The sequence below is a fragment of the Phoxinus phoxinus genome (assembly GCF_949152265.1).
Source record: "Phoxinus phoxinus genome assembly, chromosome: 6".
NCBI lineage: Eukaryota > Metazoa > Chordata > Actinopteri > Cypriniformes > Leuciscidae > Phoxinus > Phoxinus phoxinus.
The window spans coordinates 39,192,349-39,214,557 of NC_136881.1; the positions used below are offsets into that span (position 1 = coordinate 39,192,349).

General features: G+C 37.4%; 1 protein-coding gene and 1 long non-coding RNA gene across 3 annotated transcripts in view; both read left to right on the top strand.

Moving 5' to 3' along the window:
- The first annotated feature begins 1,733 nt into the window (after positions 1–1,733).
- Positions 1,734–3,539, top strand: LOC307000620. Its single transcript, XR_013798053.1, has 3 exons — positions 1,734–1,870; positions 2,060–2,130; positions 3,402–3,539. It is a non-coding gene; the product is annotated as an uncharacterized lncRNA (long non-coding RNA).
- Positions 3,540–5,549: 2,010 nt separating this feature from the next.
- Positions 5,550–22,209, top strand: part of LOC307000587 (NACHT, LRR and PYD domains-containing protein 3-like) — a 30,572-nt gene continuing 13,912 nt past the window's right edge. The window contains exons 1-7 of one of the 2 annotated variants that reach the window (XM_079616258.1): positions 5,550–5,715; positions 12,338–12,451; positions 17,076–17,171; positions 17,432–17,527; positions 18,592–18,687; positions 18,828–20,621; positions 20,959–21,129. In XM_079616258.1, the coding sequence (XP_079472384.1) occupies positions 5,657–5,715; positions 12,338–12,451; positions 17,076–17,171; positions 17,432–17,527; positions 18,592–18,687; positions 18,828–20,621; positions 20,959–21,129 (2,426 nt within the window). In that variant the 5' untranslated portion in view covers positions 5,550–5,656. Of the gene's footprint in view, positions 5,716–8,849; positions 8,989–12,337; positions 12,452–17,075; positions 17,172–17,431; positions 17,528–18,591; positions 18,688–18,827; positions 20,622–20,958; positions 21,220–22,209 lie in introns of those variants that run through there. The other variant, XM_079616257.1, reaches the window with a different exon arrangement.

Genomic DNA, 22,209 nt, shown 5'->3' on the forward strand with positions numbered 1-22,209 from the left:
CGAAACGGCAGGTAGCTGCGGTTTATATACAGGGAGGCGGGACTCCCTAATCGCTGCAGCGATTGGTCTGCCATGATTGGCAGACGTGGTGTAATTGGTGCTTCCGCGATCGGTCACGCCCAGAGGCGTTCCCATAGTGAGATACCTCACGTCATGTTATCAGAGAACCTGGGTTACGTCAGTAACCTAATCGATTTGCTGTATATAAATGTACATGATTTTTTGTATAATATCTAATAAAGTCTTCCTCTCATTTATGTATTAGTGAATTAGTTTTTTTATCATCCATCTCCGTGAAGTGAGCAGCTCAACACAATCACTACAGATTAACAGTGATGAACAGAGCTGAGTTTCATCTGGGTTTAATGATGATGATGCTTTTAATGTCTTTGTCAAAAGTGTCAAGTCTTCCTGAGATTTGAAGATGATTTTTGCCATTGTCAAATTATTATTTTATATAAATGTTCTGTCTTTGTTTATGTTGGTGTGTGTGAAAGGCAAATTATTATGATTTAGGTGCAAATTTGTGTCATCACATGATCACTACGAGTTAGCCTATATTTATCTCTTCAGTAACAGCTAATGCTACATCATGACTATTTAAACTAAATCAGTGTCACAAACACATGTTTATGTAAATTAGGCTAATTATATAATATCTTATACACTAAAGTAAGCTAAATTTGTTCTCGGGACAGAATGGCTTCACAGAATTGTAGATGTTTTTAAATTTACAGTCAAACTAATAGTTAATATTGTAGCCGCAAAAAATAACTTGAGCACAACATGTGAACATTAGTTTATTTAAGAAAATAAGTTAAGCTTTAAAATGTCACAGAACACACAAATAGAAGATATAATAGAATAAAAAAAAAAGTTATAATGCAGATGCTGACAAAAGTGTCCTCTAAACTTATAGCCTAACAGAAAAGAAAAAAAAAACTGAATAGATTTGATCGATGTGATCGGCGCTCTTCTCCTCTTCCTGACACTCAATCGTCGCGCTCTGACGTCTACTCTTCTGCCTGCGAATTGCGGAAGCAGAAGTAAGTGGACAGGCGGTATTAAAGCTTGTTTATATATATTTGTAAGAGGATTAATCTAATATTAATCCATCTTTATTCACATTAAAGACTGTTTGATGACTCTGTAGTGGGCAGAAGACACTGTTTGAAGGATTTAAAGGTATGTCATTGTCTGTTGTGTTTTCTTCTGGTTGATGTTTATACGACGTGTTTATTATATTCACCTTTTATTACTGTCATGCCTAAGAAATTAAATTATTATTATTTTAAACACGTTAATCGTGTGTTAAAATCATAGATTAAAATCACTATAACATCAATTGAAATTACTCTTACTTCTGTTCTCATGTTTTAAAGCATCAGATGTGTTTTTTTCTGGTTGTGATCCAGTCAAATCTGCTCACCTTTATAACTCTCTATATATTACATTGTTTCAAAGCAGCTTTACAGTAATATATAAGTCTACTGGATTTGACATTGCTGATCTGATTAAGATTTAAATTAGGCTTTCTTAGCAGGAGTCAGTTTTATCAGTGTCATCCACAGATGTGAGTCTCTTGACGGTCACGTGTGTACAGAGATAAACACAGTGTTGATGTTCTCTGATCTCCCAGCATGCAGTGCACAGTCTCCTCTCCTCATGAGCTCCCGCAGACGGGCGGCGATCGGACCAAACTCACCCAGTTTCCCGCCTAGGACTCGTCCTCCATAGACAGCGCCTCTGAGCTGGGCGGCCCCAGAGCGCTGACCTTTGACCTGCTGAACATGGTGATCTGCTTCAAGCGGATGGCCATCTTCCTGGAGCCCGTCACAGACACGCTGGAGGTGCTGCGGTTCCTGCTCGGGTGAGACACAGCCCTTACAAATCACACTGACAACTGCACATCTCGCACTGCTTCTGTACTCCAGGTGACCGTATCATGTGACTCTCATCAGCAGGCTTTTGTTGTTGTTCCAGCCAGTTGAGAAACGCATCTCTGTGTTGTTCATGTGCTGTGTGTCCCAGTGTTCAGCTCTGATGCTGTGTGTTGTAGGTGGAGGATGCCGCTGTTCTCCCTGTCGAGCTGCGTTCTGCTCAACATCCTCTTCCTCACGCTGAGTGAAGGTGAGACACCAGTAGATGACGTGTTCATGTGCACAAATATTCTCACACAGGAACAGTTATGGCATAATAAGTGAGGTTAACCCTATTAAGCTGACCATATTATACGTGATACACACATTTCTAAGGGCTTTAAATTATCAACATGGTGAAAACTGCTGTAAAACCTGTTGCACTCAATCTACTACATGCTTTCTGTCGTCTGACTGATGCTTTATATTCTTTTAGCAAGTAAAAGGCCTTTAATATTGTTCTATGTAATTGAACCACACCTTCAGGTTGTTGTTCTTGTGTGGTTGTGTTTTAAATCTACTGAGCTTTGATCGTAAAACCAAGCATTTAAATATATAGTTTTACTAAGACATGCTATTGGGAGATAAAGAGTGACGACTGTTATTTATGTGCATTTTATATAAGCAGTCTGTTGTATTGTTATAAAGATCTTGTTTTACATTATGAGCTATTAGAATTTCATCTTGTTTTTTTTGGACATATACTAAATATCAACATCTGCAGGAAATTTGCATATTTTGGCTCAGTTTGGGGCCTCTGAATAAAATTAAGGTGTTTTACTGAAGACAAAGTTTTCCACAAGTTCTCAATAGTATTTAAATTAGGAAAAAAACAGAAACACTAGTACTTCTAGTCAATGGGTAATAATTTGACGTCATGCTTACAGATTCTGATTAACATTACAGATCATTCTAGCAACTCAAGTAACTTTGGTAAGGGTCACCAGTGAATCATAAATGATAAATGTATATGGGCCGCTGTTGAATTCTCCTAGAGACTGTTCCTTTGGCAGTGTCACATGCGTCTCATAATAATAATAATAATAATAATAAACAACCCCTGAAAGCACAGTTAGATAAAACATATATTTTCCCTTTAAGGCTGAGTTGTGTCGGCACTTCACTGGATCATGAAAACTACATCCACACAGAATAAGAATAAAGTTCAAACTGACTATTCTCATAAAATATGTGTCATTTGGTTGTATGAGCAAATTAAGTACAAAACAAGTACATGTTTATTCTCTGTAAGCCGGGTTAAGTGAGTAAACACTGTTACTGCATTCTGAGTTTCTGACATCGATCAGACCCTTCATCACCTCCAGATAACAGACACAGACATTCCTGTAACATAAATACCAGAATAAATACACTGCTTTTAAGAAAACTATGATTTCCAATTTATTATATAATACAAAAACAGGGATTGTAAATCCACCCCTTCATTGCTGAACTGAGAGAGTGTGTTGTTGTTTTCTGCAGGTTGAGTTGTTATTTCACAGATGAAGGTTTTGCCGCTCTGAGATCAAACTCAGAGAACTGGATCTGACTGGGAATATAATACATGCAAGTGTGAAGAGTCTCTGCTTTAAAAGATGATCCACATTATAAAGTCAAGACACTGCAGTAAGTACTATTGATTAATAATGTCATACAGTATAATATAATAATGTCATGAACTAGTCAATCCTCTGAACAGATGTGTCAGTAATGCTTGTGTTACTGTCTGTGTTTTATTTCACTGACAGATATTAGATGATGGTGGATATGGAGCCACTGAAGAGATATCATCATCAACACTGAAGTCACGGTGACCTCACTGCTGTGTCGTGATTTTTCTAATAATGACTATATATATATATATATATGACTATATCAATGTAAATATTTTGTGTGAAAAAGGATGTATTAAAATATTTATCCCATCCATGTATTGGTGGACTTTTTTTTATCATATCAGTCAACAGCTCAATATAATTGAAGAGCAAATAAAAAAAACGTTTCATTTGTGGGTTAATGGCCAATCCTGGATGTTTATAGGGTTAGATTATTATTATTATTATACCATCCAGTTTATGAGAAATATATATTTTTTGGACTATGACTGTAAAGGTAAAACCATTTCTTCAGTGTTAACGTGTTTTCCATCACTGTTTGTCAATTTGATTTCCCCTCAAACGCTAAAACGAAATATATAGCTAGTGTGAAAGTTTTGCAACATATTTTGTCTGTCAAAGTTCATGAATATTTAATTAGACAGACGCTGTTGGTCAGTTTGATTTGTCAGTTTCAAACAGCTGACCATTAGATTCAACAGCATTGTTACACATTAACGGCGCTCATAAGAAGGGAAAGAAGAAATTACAATGACAAACTATTATTATTTGTTGATCTTTAATTTAAAATATTCATAGGTGGAAAGCACTCCTGCTTTCTTTTCTTGAAACTCCTTCAAACCTCATAGTGCAGTTGGTACACTTTTTGCTTTTTCCGTTACCACACCAAAACTAGGGACTAAAAAGAAGTGATTTTTTCATATGACATTTCCTTTACTTGTCTACTAAAATATTAATAATTATTAACATCCATAAGTTGGTCATATTTGCCACAATTAGCTCATAAACACAAGAAGCTTTTTTAGTACAGTACCCATGTTGAGTACAGTTGAGACACCGGTAAAGGTGTAAAGCTGACTAACCAATTCATTGGAAATGTAAAATACCTTTAAAAATGATAATTCAACTGTTTTTATTTCCATTCAGTATTTTATTTGATTATTTGTTTAGTTAAAAGTAGTTCATTTGTAAAACATTGTACAGTAATGGCAAACAGCGATACAATATTTAATTTAAGTTCATCATTTTAATAGTAGTTCAGTTGAAAAGTTGAGTAACAGTAAAAAACTTTGAACAGAACAGTTGCAATCAGCAACAATAAAACAGATCAAATGCAAACAATAACCCAATAAATAATGAATGGTCCAACTAAACTGCATGTGCCGCAATAGTTGCGGGTGCATTTGATACATTGTTACTCAACTGACCACCTCGAACCTTTCTCTAGATTTTAGATGACCTTGCATGACACAAAGTCATGCAATAGTCTATGTCAGTTTTTAGAGCACAGATTAAGGTTTACGAAAATGTAAGTTAACTTTAACAATCATGTAAGGATGAGAAACTATTAAATGTGGAAGGGACGTGGTGAAGTGAAAAGCTTACCATAGAAAAAAAACTTTCGCCGATATCTTCGTGCTGGAGAATAGTCAGGCTAGCTGGAGAAGAGCTTGTACTTCAAATTTCCCACGATCGAAGATGGCTCTAATACGAATGTGCGAAGCAAATATCACAGATCAGACTTGTTGCGCACGAAAGTGTTATTTAAGGTGTTCCAAATGTACACTAACTGTACCCAGTCTACCCCACAAACCTTCTGAAAGCCTCATACACCCATTATTGTTGTTTCCGTGTTCCTCGTCTGTTGTTTTATGGACTTCCATCTTCCTCTTGTAAAATAGTTCGACGCACTAATATATCCGCGAGAACAGTGTGTAATCTCTTCGTCAGGTCTGTTTGGCATCATGTCCTCGTGGGGAAGGATCGCGCCCGCCCCTTTTCTGTTCACCTGAGGTGGTTATCAAAGAGAAAGTAAAGTCCATCGGCCTGCCGCCATTTTATGAAGACAAACTTGACATTAATATCAAGTGTTGAGTTTCCTTCAATTTAGATTTTAGATTGATGGAACACCATGGAGGCCAGCATTATGAAGACCCGTCCACAGATTTATTTCCACACAGGTAAGTCTTACAGAGACAGTGATATAATTACATTTTAATTGTGTGTAGGCCTATACCTGCCGCCATGTCCCAGCCACTGGACCACTGTGTTTTGCGAACTATAATTTAAAGTGTAGCCTACATACTTTTTTATAAGGTTTAATGTATGATAAAGTAGACATTTTGTTTGAATTTGCATTCAGGACGCCAACATCGAGTTAGAAAAGATATAGTCAGACTGTGTTTAACGTTGTGCTGTGACGAACGATCTTTTTTTTTTTTTTTTAAACACAAGTGCGATTTTTGTATTCGGATATTTGTCTTCTGACATCATATTTACAGGTGTTTATATGGTTAAAAAAGTTGCTTTTCTCCTACAGATTTACCAGCATAATAAATTATTTAATGGTATTAACAGTTTTACAGTTCCTTTGGCACAAAGTAGGCTAGGAAATCCCATTAAATAATGTGGTGCAGTTTAATGATATTTGCCAGAAAAGGCTATTATTTGCTCTGACATTTAACCTCAAAACTTGCCATGTAAAAGGTTTGGCACAAAACATGCTTGAAAATCTTTTGTTTCATTCCTCCTGACCGCCAGGGGCACTAGTGGATCATCGCAGCGCCAGCTAGATAGGTTTCTAGATTATTATACTTTTTTCTTCTTCTTATATAATCCATAAACCAGTTAAAGAGTAGGAAAAAGAGAAAATAACTACACTATAAATAATAAATAAAACGTGCCAGGGCGAGGTAGAAATATAAAAATAAAAAATACATTGAGGTATAAAAATATAAAAGAAATTGTGTAAAATTCACAAACCTTTAAAGGGCACCTATTATGGAATTTTGAAATGTAACTTTCATGTAGTGTGTAACATAGATCTAAGTGAACAAAAACATCCTGCAAAGTTTGAAATATGAAAGTGCACCGTATATAAAGTTATTGTCTTTCAAAAGTGAGAGTCGACTCTGAGTCATTTTTATGAATCGTTAGAAGACCGAAGCTTTTTCTCTGACTGGATGACGTCAACTTGTCAAGTTATTTGAATACGATACGCCCACTTATTGCGCTCCAAGGCCAGCAGGGAAACATCATGGCGACGAGACGCTGCTCTGAAGTGCGGCTCAAAAGCAAACTTTTTTCATCTGCCCAAGGAGGAGCATTTGAAGACTAAGTGGCTACAATTCATATATACAACTATACCACAGAAGTATAGTCCGAGCCTTGTGCTTTGTTCGCGTCATTTTGAAGACGATTGCTTTTTAAATGAAATCAAACTTGGATTCGCGAGCTGGCTGATATTGAAGGAAGGTTCAGTTCCAAGTTTATTTGCATCAGCTTCCTCCTCCGTATCACAACCTGTAAGTGTTATTAATAATTTTTGCTTTTATATTTTATGTAGCATGCTTAATAATTATTTTGTTTGTTGTGCAAGCACCGTTTAGCTTCTAGGTCTTCAATGACAATTGTATTGAGATATGTGAAGTGTTTGTCGTTGTTTTCGGAGTTGTCTAAAGAATAGAGTAATACCTCGTAGTAACGTAACTGCATTTTTTTTTTTGTAAAAACGTTATGTTTATGCATCGGGCTAATGCAAACAAAGACTGATTGTGCTTTTACAATATGAACTCTGGGCTATGCTCGCTAACATAACATTAAATTCTTTATCTTATTTTCGTTTTTTACTACAAACTATAAAGCAGTGGACTATAATCATTATTATAATACAATTTAATTGATAAAAGCATCATTGCACTCCGTGTTAAAAATAAGTATTATCTCTGTAAACACTGCTGGGTCATCTGACCAATCAACGCAGATTAGCGTTGCACAAAGGAGGGGTTTGAAAAACGAGTCGTTGAACGAATCATTTGGGAGTCGGTGAGCAAATCAGGTAAAAATAAATGCATATTATACGAAAACAAAAGTGTTTTTTGTCATTGCATGCATGTAAAACTGTTGTTGGGGACTCCCACAACAACATTAGGCAAGGCAAGGCAAGGCAAGTTTATTTATATAGCACATTTCATACACAATGGTAATTCAAAGTGCTTTACATAGAAGAAATTAAAATAATCAAAAGAAATAAGAATAATTAAAACAGTTTAGAGTAAAAAATAAAAATAAAATAAAATAAAATACAGTGCAAACAGTCGGACGAACAGCGGCACAGTGCTCATTCAGTAAATGCAATGTTAAACAGAAGTGTTTTGAGTCTGGATTTGAATGTGGCTACAGTAGGAGCACACCTGATCTCTTCTGGAAGCTGGTTCCAGCTGCGGCTGGCATAATAGCTAAAAGCGGACTCTCCTTGCTTTGAGTGAACCCTTGGTATTTCTAGTTGATGTGATCCTAATGATCTCAGTGATCTGTTGGGTTTATATTCAGTGAGCATATCTGCAATGTATTGAGGTCCTAGGCCATTAAATGATTTATATACCAGTAATAATACTTTAAAATCAATCCTAAATGTGACTGGAAGCCAGTGTAAAGACCTGAGGACTGGTGTGATATGTTCATATTTTCTGGTTCTGCTCAGGATCCTGGCGGCAGCGTTCTGTACGAGCTGCAACTGTCTTATGGTCTTTTTGGGAAGGCCAGTGAGGAGTCCATTACAATAATCCACCCTGCTGGTGATGAAAGCATGCACAATTTTCTCTAAGTCTTAGGAACATTAGGAACATTTTAAATGTCATAATAGGTGCCCTTTAAAGACCTTATAGCTTTTTTATTGTATTGTCAATGTAGAACTTTACTTCAACCAACAAGGTCATACATTTGGGTTTCTTGTTAGAAAACTTTTTTCACCTCATTTCTAAAATTATACTTTTGGGTTAAGAACCACAATTTTTCCCTGGCAAATCAATTTACCACTCAATAAATAGTAATCAGAAATAGCATGTTTCCCTGAAGTGCCTGAAGAGATTGAACCTATTAAAATAGAAAAGCCTCTGAGTATTTACAATATTTGATGTAAAAATAGTGTCATCAAAAGAAAAAGAGTATTTTCTCCAATGTATATATTTTTTAACTAACAAAACACTTGTAACTTCTGTTACAGCTATTGAGACATCAATTAAGCATGGCTGATACAAACGAAGGTTTTCAAATCAAATATTTTTTATTAAACAATGACAGACAACAAAAATGTGTGCTTGTGTGAGTGTGTGTGAACAAGAAAAACAAAAACCAGGGGCAGGTGATCCATGAAACAGACAGGACTGGTGATGGCCATAACAAGGTCCAGCATTGTTCTCACAAGCCGCTTCACTCAAGACAACAAATGAAAAGTTAGTATATCCCAAAAATTCAATTAAATAAAAGTTGCTATGAAGGTGGTAGCGATTCATTACCGAACTAATTAGATGCTACCTTCACAGCTGGCGAAGTCACGCTAGCTAACTAGCAAGCAGGCAATGCTAGAAAATTGGTTGAAACGACCAAGATAAAATATAAATAATTACGCTGTGCATATACAAATGAAGACCAGTATAAGCATCGCAAAGGGCCTCTGAAACAATATACACAGTTGACAATTCAAAAGAGGTCGATATTTCAGCAACTTGCCTCTGGAACAACTCGACGCGCAGCAATGTAAGTGAATGGGGTTCAACGCCCAAATGACAGTGTTTGGAACTAATCCGGTCTTCAAATCCCGGAAGTAGGCGGTTAAAAGCGCCGCCATTTTTTACAACGGAGGTCTATGGGAGTGTCACAACTCTTTCTCTCTATGGCTCTGGCGAGAGTGTTTTGACATACGTCAGCATGACATCAGAGCAAGGCGGACCGCACTCGGACAGATTTCTAACCGGCATGCATCTCGTGCTGATCACCGGTGATCGGTTCTGCGCAGATTTTGCTCATCTCAAAATGATGGTTATGACGTGAGTGAACGCAGCATAAGCTTGTTTTGGTTCAGGAGGAACCTTGAAAGGTACAGGTTGTAATATGACAACTATTTGAATTGTGTGAATGAATTGTATTGCCAAGAGTTATGTAACGTTTTACATAGTTCTGAATTAGATTTTTTTAAACTTGAATATTGAACATTTGAAATTTAACCATTTTAAATGTTTTTTATGGCAGAATTTTATAGACTTGCATTTTCAATCAGTGGATTTTTTTTGTTCTGAATTCTTAGACTGCAAATATCCAGTTTTTAAAAATACAGCATCAAGTTTTCAAGATGAAGAAGAAATTCGGAACATCAAAATCAATATTCTAAAATTCAAAACACAGAAATTCAGATCATACAGAAAGTAGGTCAGAGGTCATCCACAGGGAAGGGTCCCAGAAAAGTCGAACGGAGCATTTTGGCCAATTAAGCTGTGTTTGTTTGTGGTGCTCAGTGACTGTCTGTCCACAACTCTGCATAGCCTGAAGTTTGGTTTATCCTCACCGATTCCTCATGAACGCGATGGTGCTCTGCAAAAATGATGTCATTACGGTGTATGCCATAGATATACATATAAAGGCTAGATGTCTTACGGCGGAGTCTCTAACGTCATCACCCGGTGGCCATCTTGTCACAGGCAAGCTTTCTGTAAGGTGAGTGATCGGCACGAACACAAATACTCTTATCTTGCTGAAATCTTGACGGATTTACAAACTGTTTGGTTTCTTACAAACGTTATTAACGTGGCTATATTTCTAGGTGCTTAAACATGTTGAAATATATAATATTATAATTATTCATAAGTATGCAGTGTCATACATCTCTTACGTTTATAACAAACCAACCCGTTTGAAAATCGGTAGAAAATTGAGCAAGTTATGGTTATTTAAAAAGTACATGCACCATTAAAACACAATATTACGAGTGAGTGAGCTGACTGTGACAAGATGGCCGCCAGGTGCGGACGTCGACCTCCATGGGCCAGCAGCGCGGACGAGACATCTAGCCTTTATTTAAATTTTTTCTATGGTGTGCACAGCATTTTTTTTACAACTCCGCGCGGTTCCGATGCAGGACTTTGAAGCGAATCTGGACGGAAGTACGTCCAGAGCCCGTCTACGGAGAGCCTGCCCACTCCATATTGGTTATATTTCAACCAGAGTTCCCCTGGGGAGTCTATGGAGCTAGACGGCTAAATTTGTCTCTTTCACCCGATTTCAAATCTCAGATTTGATTGTAGGTTTTGCAAGTTCACTTCAACATGGGTTAAAAGTCGAAAGTTGAATGAACGAGTACTTATGTCCTTTCGATTTATTACAGGTTGAGTTGTTGTTGCCCATAACACGCTAGCATTCTGCTAATGAATGCTGATTGGTCAGTGAAGGACTGATTACGACCAGAGATACCGCTTGGTGGCATCCGAAGCGGGACCAGATGTCTTCTAGCAGAAACTCTTCTAGCACGTGTATTTACCTGTGTCAGCTGTGTTGTGTATTTACCTGTGTCAGCTGTGTTGTGTATTTACCTGTGTCAGCTGTGTTGTGTATTTACCTGTGTCAGCTGTGTTGTGTATTTACCTGTGTCAGCTGTGTTGTGTATTTACCTATGTCAGTGTGTTGTGTGTTTACCTGTGTCAGTGTGTTGTGTGTTTACCTGTGTCAGTGTGTTGTGTGTTTACCTGTGTCAGTGTGTTGTGTTTACCTGTGTCAGCTGTGCTGTCGATGCCTCGAGAGAAAAGAAAGTGCAGAGCCCGAAAGCACCACAGTGCCTGAAGGATTGCAGTAAAGCAGTATCTCTGGTCGTACGATGTGTATGACGTCATTGACATTTAAAAATATTTTTTAAAGCAAATAAGTGACTCTAAAAAATCTAACACCCAGCAGTGTGTAATTTCTTTGCATCTCCTTTCGAATACAACATTCAAATTACTAGACAAAAAATGATATCCTGAGAAAAGTGGATTTTGAGGGGTATAGCTCCATAGACCTCCATTCATTCTGCACTCGTCCTGTGAGCGCCCTCATGTGGAATCAGAGTGGAACTGCAACCAGTCAGAAGCCGGAAGTGTAGCGAGAGTGAAACTTCTCCCCTTATTAGACATTCTCTGGTACGTCTCACTACACTGTCTGGCACGGCACCCGGTTTGCGCACTTCTAAATTAGTTGCTGTCATTTACTAAATGAGTCTACATCTAGCAGATATAAGCCCTTTTAATGAAAATAAAGGTAAAAAATGTTTAATAAAAAATTTCACAAAACTAAATTAAAATGTTTAAGAGATTGTTAATTTAGTTGTATGTTCTCATATCCATATATTTTGTTCTAATGTCAAATGTAATAATTTCAAGGTTTACTGGGTTTTACACGATTATTTTGTAGTCTGGTTTTGATGAAGTGTAGCCTACTAAAATAAACATCGTCATCTGTGTACCTTACTACTTCTCACCGCTGATTCCTGATGGTTTAGAGGGCAATGACTCTGAGTCGCCATGGTCCTGAGACTTCCACAGACGTGTATATTTTTAATATTTAGATCACTTCTATTGATTGCTATCAGAATGTGAAGAGAGTTTTAACCAGAATAACAAAAAGTGTTTTTGAAAAAAATTGCGTAGGCTACCCTAAAATTAAAAGTTGGTAACTTGATTTTCATGCTAAATGGCTCCATTTTGTGATTTCATTAGAATGATTAGTGGTAAGTAATTTAGCATAAATATTCTAAATTCCCTTCATGTTCTGTTTTAGTTCAGTCCAGATGCAAAGATCGAAGTCACCAGACCCCAGCTGTGTGTCCATGAAGAGTGACGGGTCAATGGATCCTCCACATAACTTTAGTGGACACACTGATTCTGGGATTAGGTGAGTGCTGTAGGCTACTAAACCATTTCATCTTATCACATCTGTGTTGAAACTAAGAAAATTGTTCATTATTAATTATATAAAGAGACTTGAGTGCCTGTATAATGCATTTCAGAAGTTATTTAAAAGATCTTAATTAACAGTAGGGATGGGCATTCGATTAAAATTGTAGTCGATCGTCGGGAGAATTAACGATCGACTATCGATTATTCATTAATAGCCTATTTTTATATTAAAATGTATTATTTAACTTTTTATAGGCTAAATGAAAAATGCAATGAAAATACAAAAATACAGTGTGTTTTTCCTTGATGAGATCGTTAGCCTATTACAAGAAGATCTTGTGGCAGTTAAACTGGACGTTCGGTTAGGCTAAACTTGAAGATATAGGCCTATGTGCTGCGGTGCTCTAAAGCAGCGGAACCTGCAGCTGCGAGCCGGCGTTCTTAAACAATGACCCTCGTTTGTTCCAAAATAACAAACAGAATCATATTAAATAGGGCTGTAAACGATACGCGATCATACCTGTCAACACTTCCGTTTTCCCTGGGAGTCTCCCGTATTTCACACCCATCTCCCGCCCCCCTCCCGTTTTGTCCTTTCTCCCGTGAAACTCCCGTAATTTGTATTCCCAAACGTCGTTATAATCATCACATCAATATATTATTCCAAGGTTGCCCAGTTGCCAGATCTTGTATGAAACCCATCCTACTCACGCAATTAACACATCATACACGTTTTAACCCATTTGTGAGCTCAACCTGGCAACCTACAACTTTATAGCGCTGTTGACGTGCGCAGATCGACGTGGGAAATTGAATAAAGCGATCACTGGTAATAATGGGAAAAGAATACGCCGTGGTAAATATTTTACGTAATTAACGCGGCATCCGTTTTTTCTGTCATCCTTTGGCTGGCGTTACATATAATGATATGATGCGCTTTTATGCTTGCAAATGCTTTTAAACCATTCACGCAAAGACCAATTGAGCGCCAGAATCGAGTTCTCTTTCGGCTTGAAGTTGACCGAACTAACACACGCAATTCTGCAAAAATGTCCGTTTTGTCGAGTATCCTCATAAGAGCAGACTGAGCACTCTTAAATGAGTTAAATAAAGTCTTAAATGAACATAAAGAAGAGTTGTGAGAGAATGAGGCGCGTGTGAGATCCGCGTCTCTGTCAGCAGCGGCTGCTCTTAAAGGGACAGTAGCCAAATAAAGCTTTCTGTCAGTAAAGTTAATCAAAGAACAAAGGGAACAGAGAAAAACACTCACTGCTCTTGACTAAAGAACATTTGTAACTTTAATAAGGATTAATCTATGTATAATTTAACATTTATGCAGTGCAAACTGTTTGATAACTTTATTCAATTTCTGTATATTTCCTACTTTTTAGACAAATATGTAAAATATACTGTCTTTGTTGTTTCTACATTAATTTGGAGATTAAATGTGAAATTATTACATTATAAAATATATTAAAAACAAATCACAGAATTTTTAACCAAGTCATCCAGCACCCATCCCCCCGTTCGCACATGTGCAGTCTTCAAAAACGGTGCTTTAAATCTCTTGACAAACTAAAAGACGTAAATTACATTTGTATGTATTCTAAATAAATAACACGGGTTGCACTGAATGTCAGCTTGCTTATTTTGATACAGATAAGGATTTATTCAGTCTACATCTCATGTAAACTAGAAACTATGCTTCTAACCACAGCTCGAGAGCTGTCGTTCCAACCACACAAGTTTGCGATGGTTTCGGGAAACACCAAATCGTTGAACTATGCTGATAACGACGGAACTTGCTACCATAGTTGGCTAACGATGCTTTCGGGAATCGCACCCCAGATCCAATGCTTGTGCTAGGGGAGAGCGGGGCACAACCTAACGCATTTTGGTTTTGGCTCAATTATTTAAAAAATAATTAGGTTAGATTAATCTTTTTTTTTACACAAGAAACATACACATCTCTGCTACAAATGAACACTTAAAGTTTTTTTCTAGGACCTTCCATTTTCGTACAGTTGCACTGAAAGTGACAGAAGTGCAAATGTTACAACTTACCCCATATGCGGGGTTAGTTGTAACAGACAGAGGGGTTAGTTGTAACACTTGTGTGTAACACACATCATTCAGTACTATTTTATCTGTATAGTTTGATATTGTTTGTACATCTGTATATATCCATAGATCCATCCCTCATCCAATCATCCTTCTATTATGGATCAATATCACGGATAGAGATATAGGAAAGGGCTGAACAGTTTTGCATGCAAAATTATTATTATTATAAATAGTAACAGTAATAATAATAAAAACAAGCTTAAAATCACATTTTAACGTGTTTATTACATGAAAACAGGCAATATTTTTAATAAATAAACAAGTGATCAATATAGTCAACAAATCCCATAGCCTACAATATTGTGAACACTTGGCGGCTTAGTTGTTACACTGTGCTACAACTAACCCCGCTGTGTAAAAAATATTTTAAACCTAGCTAACAGTTGCTAGGAGTTGCTGACATGTTTCAAAATGGTGCCATGTTTTAGCCAACAAGACAGTGATTAAGGCAATATAAAGTTAGATTTGGTGACGTACACACACAACTCAGAAACAGGAAAATACGTATGATGAAAAAAAATACTTAGATGGTGTCAAAACACTCTTTGTCCCGTATCTTCACAAAATATTACCAAAACTTTTCACAAATCCACGGGAGAAAGTCTTCTGGCAGCGAGAGAAAAAGAGCGTAAACACAACCCGTGTGACCCTGAGTAAGTACGTAAAAGGTCCGTGTTACATTTAGCCCCGCGTTAGGTTGTGCCCCGCGCTCCCCTACCACATCTTTAAATTAATATTTGAAGTTAACCTTATAAAATACGTAGACCTACACCACAAAACTGGTTGAGGATAAATTATTTATAATTGGGCAATTCCAGCGTTATGGACGTGATATTTGCAGTCAAAACTTGAAATATAAACTCTCAGAAAATGCATTTAATATAGCCTATTGAAACCTCTGTTTCAAATATATTGAAACCTCTTGAAAAATATCTACACATGCATTTTATATTTAATATGAGGGAAATACACATGCGTGACACAAAAAATCTTAGGTGGCAAAATATTTTTTAGTAATTCAGTGAAATGTGTGAATTACACTGCGCAAACCTAAAGTAATACTGCCCACCTGATGAAGAAGGGTTGGCTCTCCACAGAACATAAATTATTCATTTTTATGACAGTTCCTTGAAAGACTGCTTTAAAACGTTCACAGACCTCAAACAGAAAGCACAAAGCCTTTCTTTAAAGTGAATTTCGTTTTGTATTAATTGTATCTTAATTTTAATCAATGTTTCATCTACAAATTACCTGGGATTTCATCTACAAATTTCATCTACAAATTTCATCTACAAATTATAAATTACTTAATAAATAATAAGTAAACATAGCAGACAATAGATAATCACAACACGGAGGCGCCGGCGCCTGAAGTGCAGCTTGTCTCATAAATGAACCGAAACTCAGCATATGGCCTCACAGACCTGAGAAATATATCTATTAGCCTATCTACAGAACGCTTGAAATCTCCACTTTTAAACAGAACAATTCAAAACGAAAGAAAACTATGTAATCCGTATGAAATGTGCATTTCTCTCCGGTGCGTTCTGTGAAGATCGCGAGTCAGCATCGTCAACTTCATCTTTGCAGCCGACACAGAAAACACTTGTTTATTAATAAACAATTAAAATGTATCCTTGCTATATTTGACATATTCATAATCATTACTTTTGCCGGTTCTTTGTGACAGCTTTTAGGTGCTTATTGGCAGCGCCACCCTTACATGTTAGCCTACATGTCATGAACGCGTCACCACTGCATCAGCACCGAAAACATGGAGATTGTTTTGGACAATAATCGCACAACCTATTCGATATTCTATAATTAAATACTCAGTGACTCATCCCAACCAAATATTTAAAAACGGTTTACTTGTAAGCGTTTTTTTTTTACATGTTACGTCATGTGACTATACCTTTCCATGTGACGCGAGCTAGTCTGTTATAGCGAACTCACATACAACTTCTGCAGCAGTCTGTTTTTTGTTGAGAAAGATACGCATGTTGACATGATCTGGGGTCAGACGTGACCGCAACCTGTTACCGTGAGTCCAGCCGCCGAAAACATCCGCTCTGAGGGGACTGACGTTGCCGCGATGCACAGTTACCTCTGCGCTAACTTGGCCAGCCCGGGCCGTGACCTTTTCATGATTCTTCTTTATAAATCAAAACGGAAACTCGCAGGTAACTTAGTATGGCGCAAAATGTTTAATTGCTGCCACACAGTGAAATTCACTACGCATCGGAACCTGCATTAGTTTAATCGATAACAAATTAACGTGATAGACGAAATTCTTAATGATCAATAATCGATAGTCGATTAATCATGCCCATCCCTAATTAACAGTTCACATATATGGATGTGCATTTGCTGTGAAAATTCTCCAACAGCATAATGCATATTAATTGAATAATTTAGTCACCTGAATCAGTTTATTGCAAACGTAATGAATTTAAGAGTGTGATTTACATTCACTTATTTATCTCAATGAACAGACCGGACTCATCAGACCCCAGCTGTGTGTCCATGAAGAGTGACGGATCAATGGATCCTCCACATAACTTTAGTGGACACACTTATTCTGGGTTTAGGTGAGTGCTGTACTAAACCATTTATCTTACTAAGAAAATTGTTCATTATTAATGCTGTAAAGGGACTAAAGTACCTGTATGTAATGCGTTTCAGACATTAGTTAAAATATATTAACAGCTCACTTATGTGAATGTGCACTTGTTGTAAATCTCCAACATCATAATAAATATGAATTAATTCAGTCACCCGAATCAGTTTATTAGACAAGTCATGAATTTAAAAGTGATTTACATTCACTTGTGTTCATCTCAATGCACAGACCAGATCCTCCAGACCCCAGCTGTGTGTCCATGAAGAGTGAGGGGTCAATGGATCCTCCACATAACTTTGGTGGACTCACTGATCCTGGGTTTAGGTGAGTGCTGTACTAAATCGTTTACCTTTTTACATCTGTATACAGTAAACGGGGGGGGGGGGGGGGGGGGGGCATTATATAATGCTATATAAGATATGTATTGCAAAAAAAGAACATTACGATACAATAGTAGGTCCCACTTTATATTAAGTGGCTTTAACTACTATGTACTAACATTGAAATTAATAATTTGATACAATGGACTTATTGTGTACATATGTTTTTACATTGTACTTATATTTTAAAAATACCTGCATGTAATTACAGCGGTAATTAATTTATGTAATTACATTTGTAGTTACACTGTTGACCCTTCCCGTACACCTTAAACCACCCTTAAACTTAACCATACCAGCACACCTGTCCCTAACCGTACCCGTATCACACCGCAATAGCAGAAAAAGTGTTTTACAATACAACATGAACACAATAAGTACATTGTACTTATTTTTCTATGTAAGTACATAGTACTTAAAGCCACTTAATATAAAGTGGGACCCAATAGTACATTGAGTTTAATGTATCAACATAGAACTCATGTTTTATGTGGTAGTTTCATTCTTATGTCTACTATGCTCCGCGGTTGTATTCGCTATAACAACCGCCTCGCTCTACATTATCCCGCTTAATAAATGGCTTTCTACCAAATAAATCAATAATTTGACACAAAATATTGATTTAAAAAAGAGTCTATTGATTTAAAAACGATTGTATTGCTTCTGCTTAAGAACACCGTGTCCATGGCAACGCTCTGTTTTTCAGTCCCAGTGCTCCAAATGGCCAGTCCGCCTCTGACTTGAACCCTGATAATTGCTGCTTGCAGCTATATTTCTAAAATAGTCTTTCTACGCCCTCCCTTTTTTTACTCTTTTCAGACTGAAAAGCTTGATTAAGTCTGATATGTGAATAGGACCACTATAACAGTTGCACTTGCTGTTATGTCTCCAACAGTATAATGCGGTTTAATTAAATTATTTAATCATCTAGAACAATCAACCCTTACAAAAGTGATTAATATAAGAGTGTGTGAATTACATTAATTTGTGTTTATCTTCACTGCTCAGACTGGACCCTTCAGAAGCCAGCTGTGTGTCCATGAAGAGTGACCAGTCAATGGATCCTACACTTAAGATTAGTGGACTCACTGATCCTGCGTTTAGGTAAGTGCTGTAATTAACATTTACATTTATTCATTTGCCAGAAACCTTTATTCAAAGAGACTTACATAGTGTCATGGATCCTGACACAATAAAATATCTTGGTACAATGTGTGTATATTATTTTTTTTATCTTACTGTAGTTGCCCTCAACATGCCGAAACCCTAAAGACATTCAGATCAAATTTGAGGAAGAAGTTTCAGTGTCTTTATGAGGGAATAGCAAAGCAGGGAAACCCAACACCGCTGAATGAGATCTACACTGATCTCTACATCACAGAGAGTGATTGTGGAGAGATCAATAATGAGCATGAGGTGAGACAGATTGAGACTCAATCCAGGAGATCAGCAACAGAGGACACACCGATCAAATGCACAGATATCTTTAGACCTTTACCTGGACAAGACAAACCCATCAGGACTGTGCTGACAAAAGGAGTCGCTGGCATTGGAAAAACAGTCTCTGTGCAGAAGTTCATCCTGGACTGGGCCGAAGGGACAGAGAATCAGGAGATCCAGCTCATATTTCCACTTGCTTTCAGAGAGCTCAACCTAATGAAGGACAAAACACTCAGTCTTTCAGAGCTTCTGCAGGGGTTTTTTATTGAAACCAAAGAAATGAAACCATTTAGTGGTGAATATAAAGTGGTCTTTGTTTTTGATGGTCTGGACGAGTGTCGTCTGTCTCTGGATTTTAATGTGAAACTGTGTAATATATCTGAATCCGCCTCCGTGGACGTGCTGCTGACGAACCTCATTGCGGGGAATCTGCTTCCCTCGGCTCTCATCTGGATCACCTCCAGACCAGCAGCAGCCGATCTCGTCCCCTCTGAGTGTGTCCATCGAGTGACTGAGGTACGGGGATTCAATGAGCCACAGAAGGAGGAATACTTCAGGAAGAGAATCAGCGATCAGAGTCTGGCCGATAAAATCATCACACACCTGAAGTCATCAAGGAGCCTCTTCATCATGTGCCACATCCCAGTGTTTTGCTGGATCTCAGCCACTGTTTTAGAGAAGATGTTGAGGAAATCATGGAAAAGAAAAATACCCAAGACTCTCACTCAAATGTACACACACTTCCTGATCATTCAGACCAACATAAAACAAGAGAAGGACTATGAGAAGAAAGTGAGTGATGAAGACATGATCCTCAAACTGGGGAAACTGGCCTTCCAGCAGCTTGTGAAAGGCAACCTGATCTTCTATGAGGAAGACCTGAGAGAGTGTGGCATTGATGAGACAGAAGCATCAGTTTACTCGGGATTGTGCACTCAGATATTCAGAGAGGAGTTGGGCTTGTATCAGGGGAAAGTCTTCTGCTTTGTTCATCTGAGCATTCAGGAGCATTTATCAGCTCTTTATGCGCTGCTTTCATTCCTGCTGTACAAGAGGGATGTGCTTAATGAGAACCTCAGCTCAAAACATGCACACGAGTTCACGTGTCTCACAATATCTGACCTGCACCAGAGAGCCGTGGATGAGGCTCTGCAGAGTAGAAATGGACATCTGGATCTTTTTCTGCGGTTTCTTCTGGGTCTCTCACGGGAGTCCAATCAGACGCTCCTGAAAGGCCTTGTGACGCATGTTAGAAAAATCTCGTACAGTAAAGGGAAAACGATTGAATACATTAAAACGAGAATAAGAATGAATCCCTCACCAGAAAAATACATCAATCTGTTCCACTCTTTAAATGAACTGGGGGATCTTTCTCTCGTAAAGGAAATCCAGGAGTGTCTCAGATCTGGAGGTCTTTCAAGCACCAGATTGTCCTCGTCACAGTGGTCAGCTGTTGTCTTTGTTTTATTAACCTCAGAGTGTTTGGATGAGTTTGAGTTAAAGAAATACATAAGCACCAATCAAGACCAAAACCTCACGTCACCAGATGAAGTACTTCAGAAGCTCTTACCTGTAGTTGAAGCCTCCAGATCAGCAAAGTAAGTCTGAGGACAATCATCAGATGTGTGTGTGTGTGTTGTAGTGATCTTTCTCTGTTCTTTGATTATGAAATGTATTACTGAATATAAAATTACATACATTATGATATATTAGTAAATATTGTCACATATTTTCTATATATGAAAAGCAGCAATTCCTTATGTATTATTCAGTATATTGTAATATATTAACACAATATATTATTCTGTATATTTTCAAATATACTGTTAAACCATTTAATATATTGATCATTCATATGTGGTAAATATATTTTCTTTTCATAAGGGATAGTTCCCGCTGAACTGAGAGATTAAAGTGTGTGTTGTTGTTCTACAGGTTGTGGGGGTGTAATATCACAGATAAAGGTTGTGCTGCTCTGGCTTCAGCTCTGAGATCAAACTCACTCCTCAGAGAACTCGATCTGACTCAGAATATAATAGGAGATAAAGGTCTGAAGCTGCTCTCTGATGGACTGAAGGATCCTCACTGTAAACTGGAGAAACTGGAGTAAGATCATACATTAATCTTAACTGAGACAAGAATAATGTTATTTTAACCCTTTAATTCATACTGTATTATATTTTATCTAAATTATCAACATGATCAAAAACCTGTTGCACACAATCTACTACTTGCCTTCTGTTGTCTGGTTGATGGTTTATAGTTTTTTTTCAGCAAATATAATTGTAAAACGTGTCCTTCAGCTCGTGGGTCATGTGACTTTTTGCTGTGAAATCTTTACGGATTTTTAAGTAAACACAAGAATAATCTTTATAATGTTAGAAATATTTCAAGATGATAATTTTCTGGACTGAAGCAACTTAGCTTTACTTGATTATCCATACATCTTTTTTGAAAATCATGTTCGAATGTATCAAATATGATCATCAGGCTTTTGAGGAAGGTTTATTAGTTCATCTCTCAATCATCATTGTATGTGCTCTATGCACGATCGCTTCCGCGTTTTGTCTCGGCACGCCCAGTTACATCCGGTGCTGCGTCGGAAGCCGTTTTTGCATTAGGTGGAGATAATGGCAAATTACTAATTACTTCCAGCGGTTAACGTGAATGATGTTAACAATATTGTGAGGCAGCTGTTACTCCTGAGAGTAAGAAAGAGACGGGCTTTAAATCATATATTTCGAGCTACATCGACAACTTTGAGGGTGAGTATTCTCTCATATAATGCGAAATCCGACTAGCGATCGGTTTCTAAAATCGTTGTCTCCGTTTCTGAGAAAATTAAGTTTTGCCGCTAGTACACTTCGCTATAGAGCGTGCTATGCGGAAGTAAAGACGCTGGCTGAGATTCTCCCGGAAATACGACAGCAGCGTTTGTGCATACAGCCTGTTTTATTACATTACAGCTTTGATCATAAAACTAAGCATTTAAATATCATCTTACTAAGACATGTTATTGGCAGATATAGAGTGACGACTGATATTTATATGCATTTTATGTCGGTGGTTCTCAACTCTGGTCCTGGGGATTATTTTTGTATTTTTTTTGCAGTGTAAATACCCTTACTGTACAAAAATATATGGGAATATACTGAAAAATATAATGTGATATATTACATAATAACT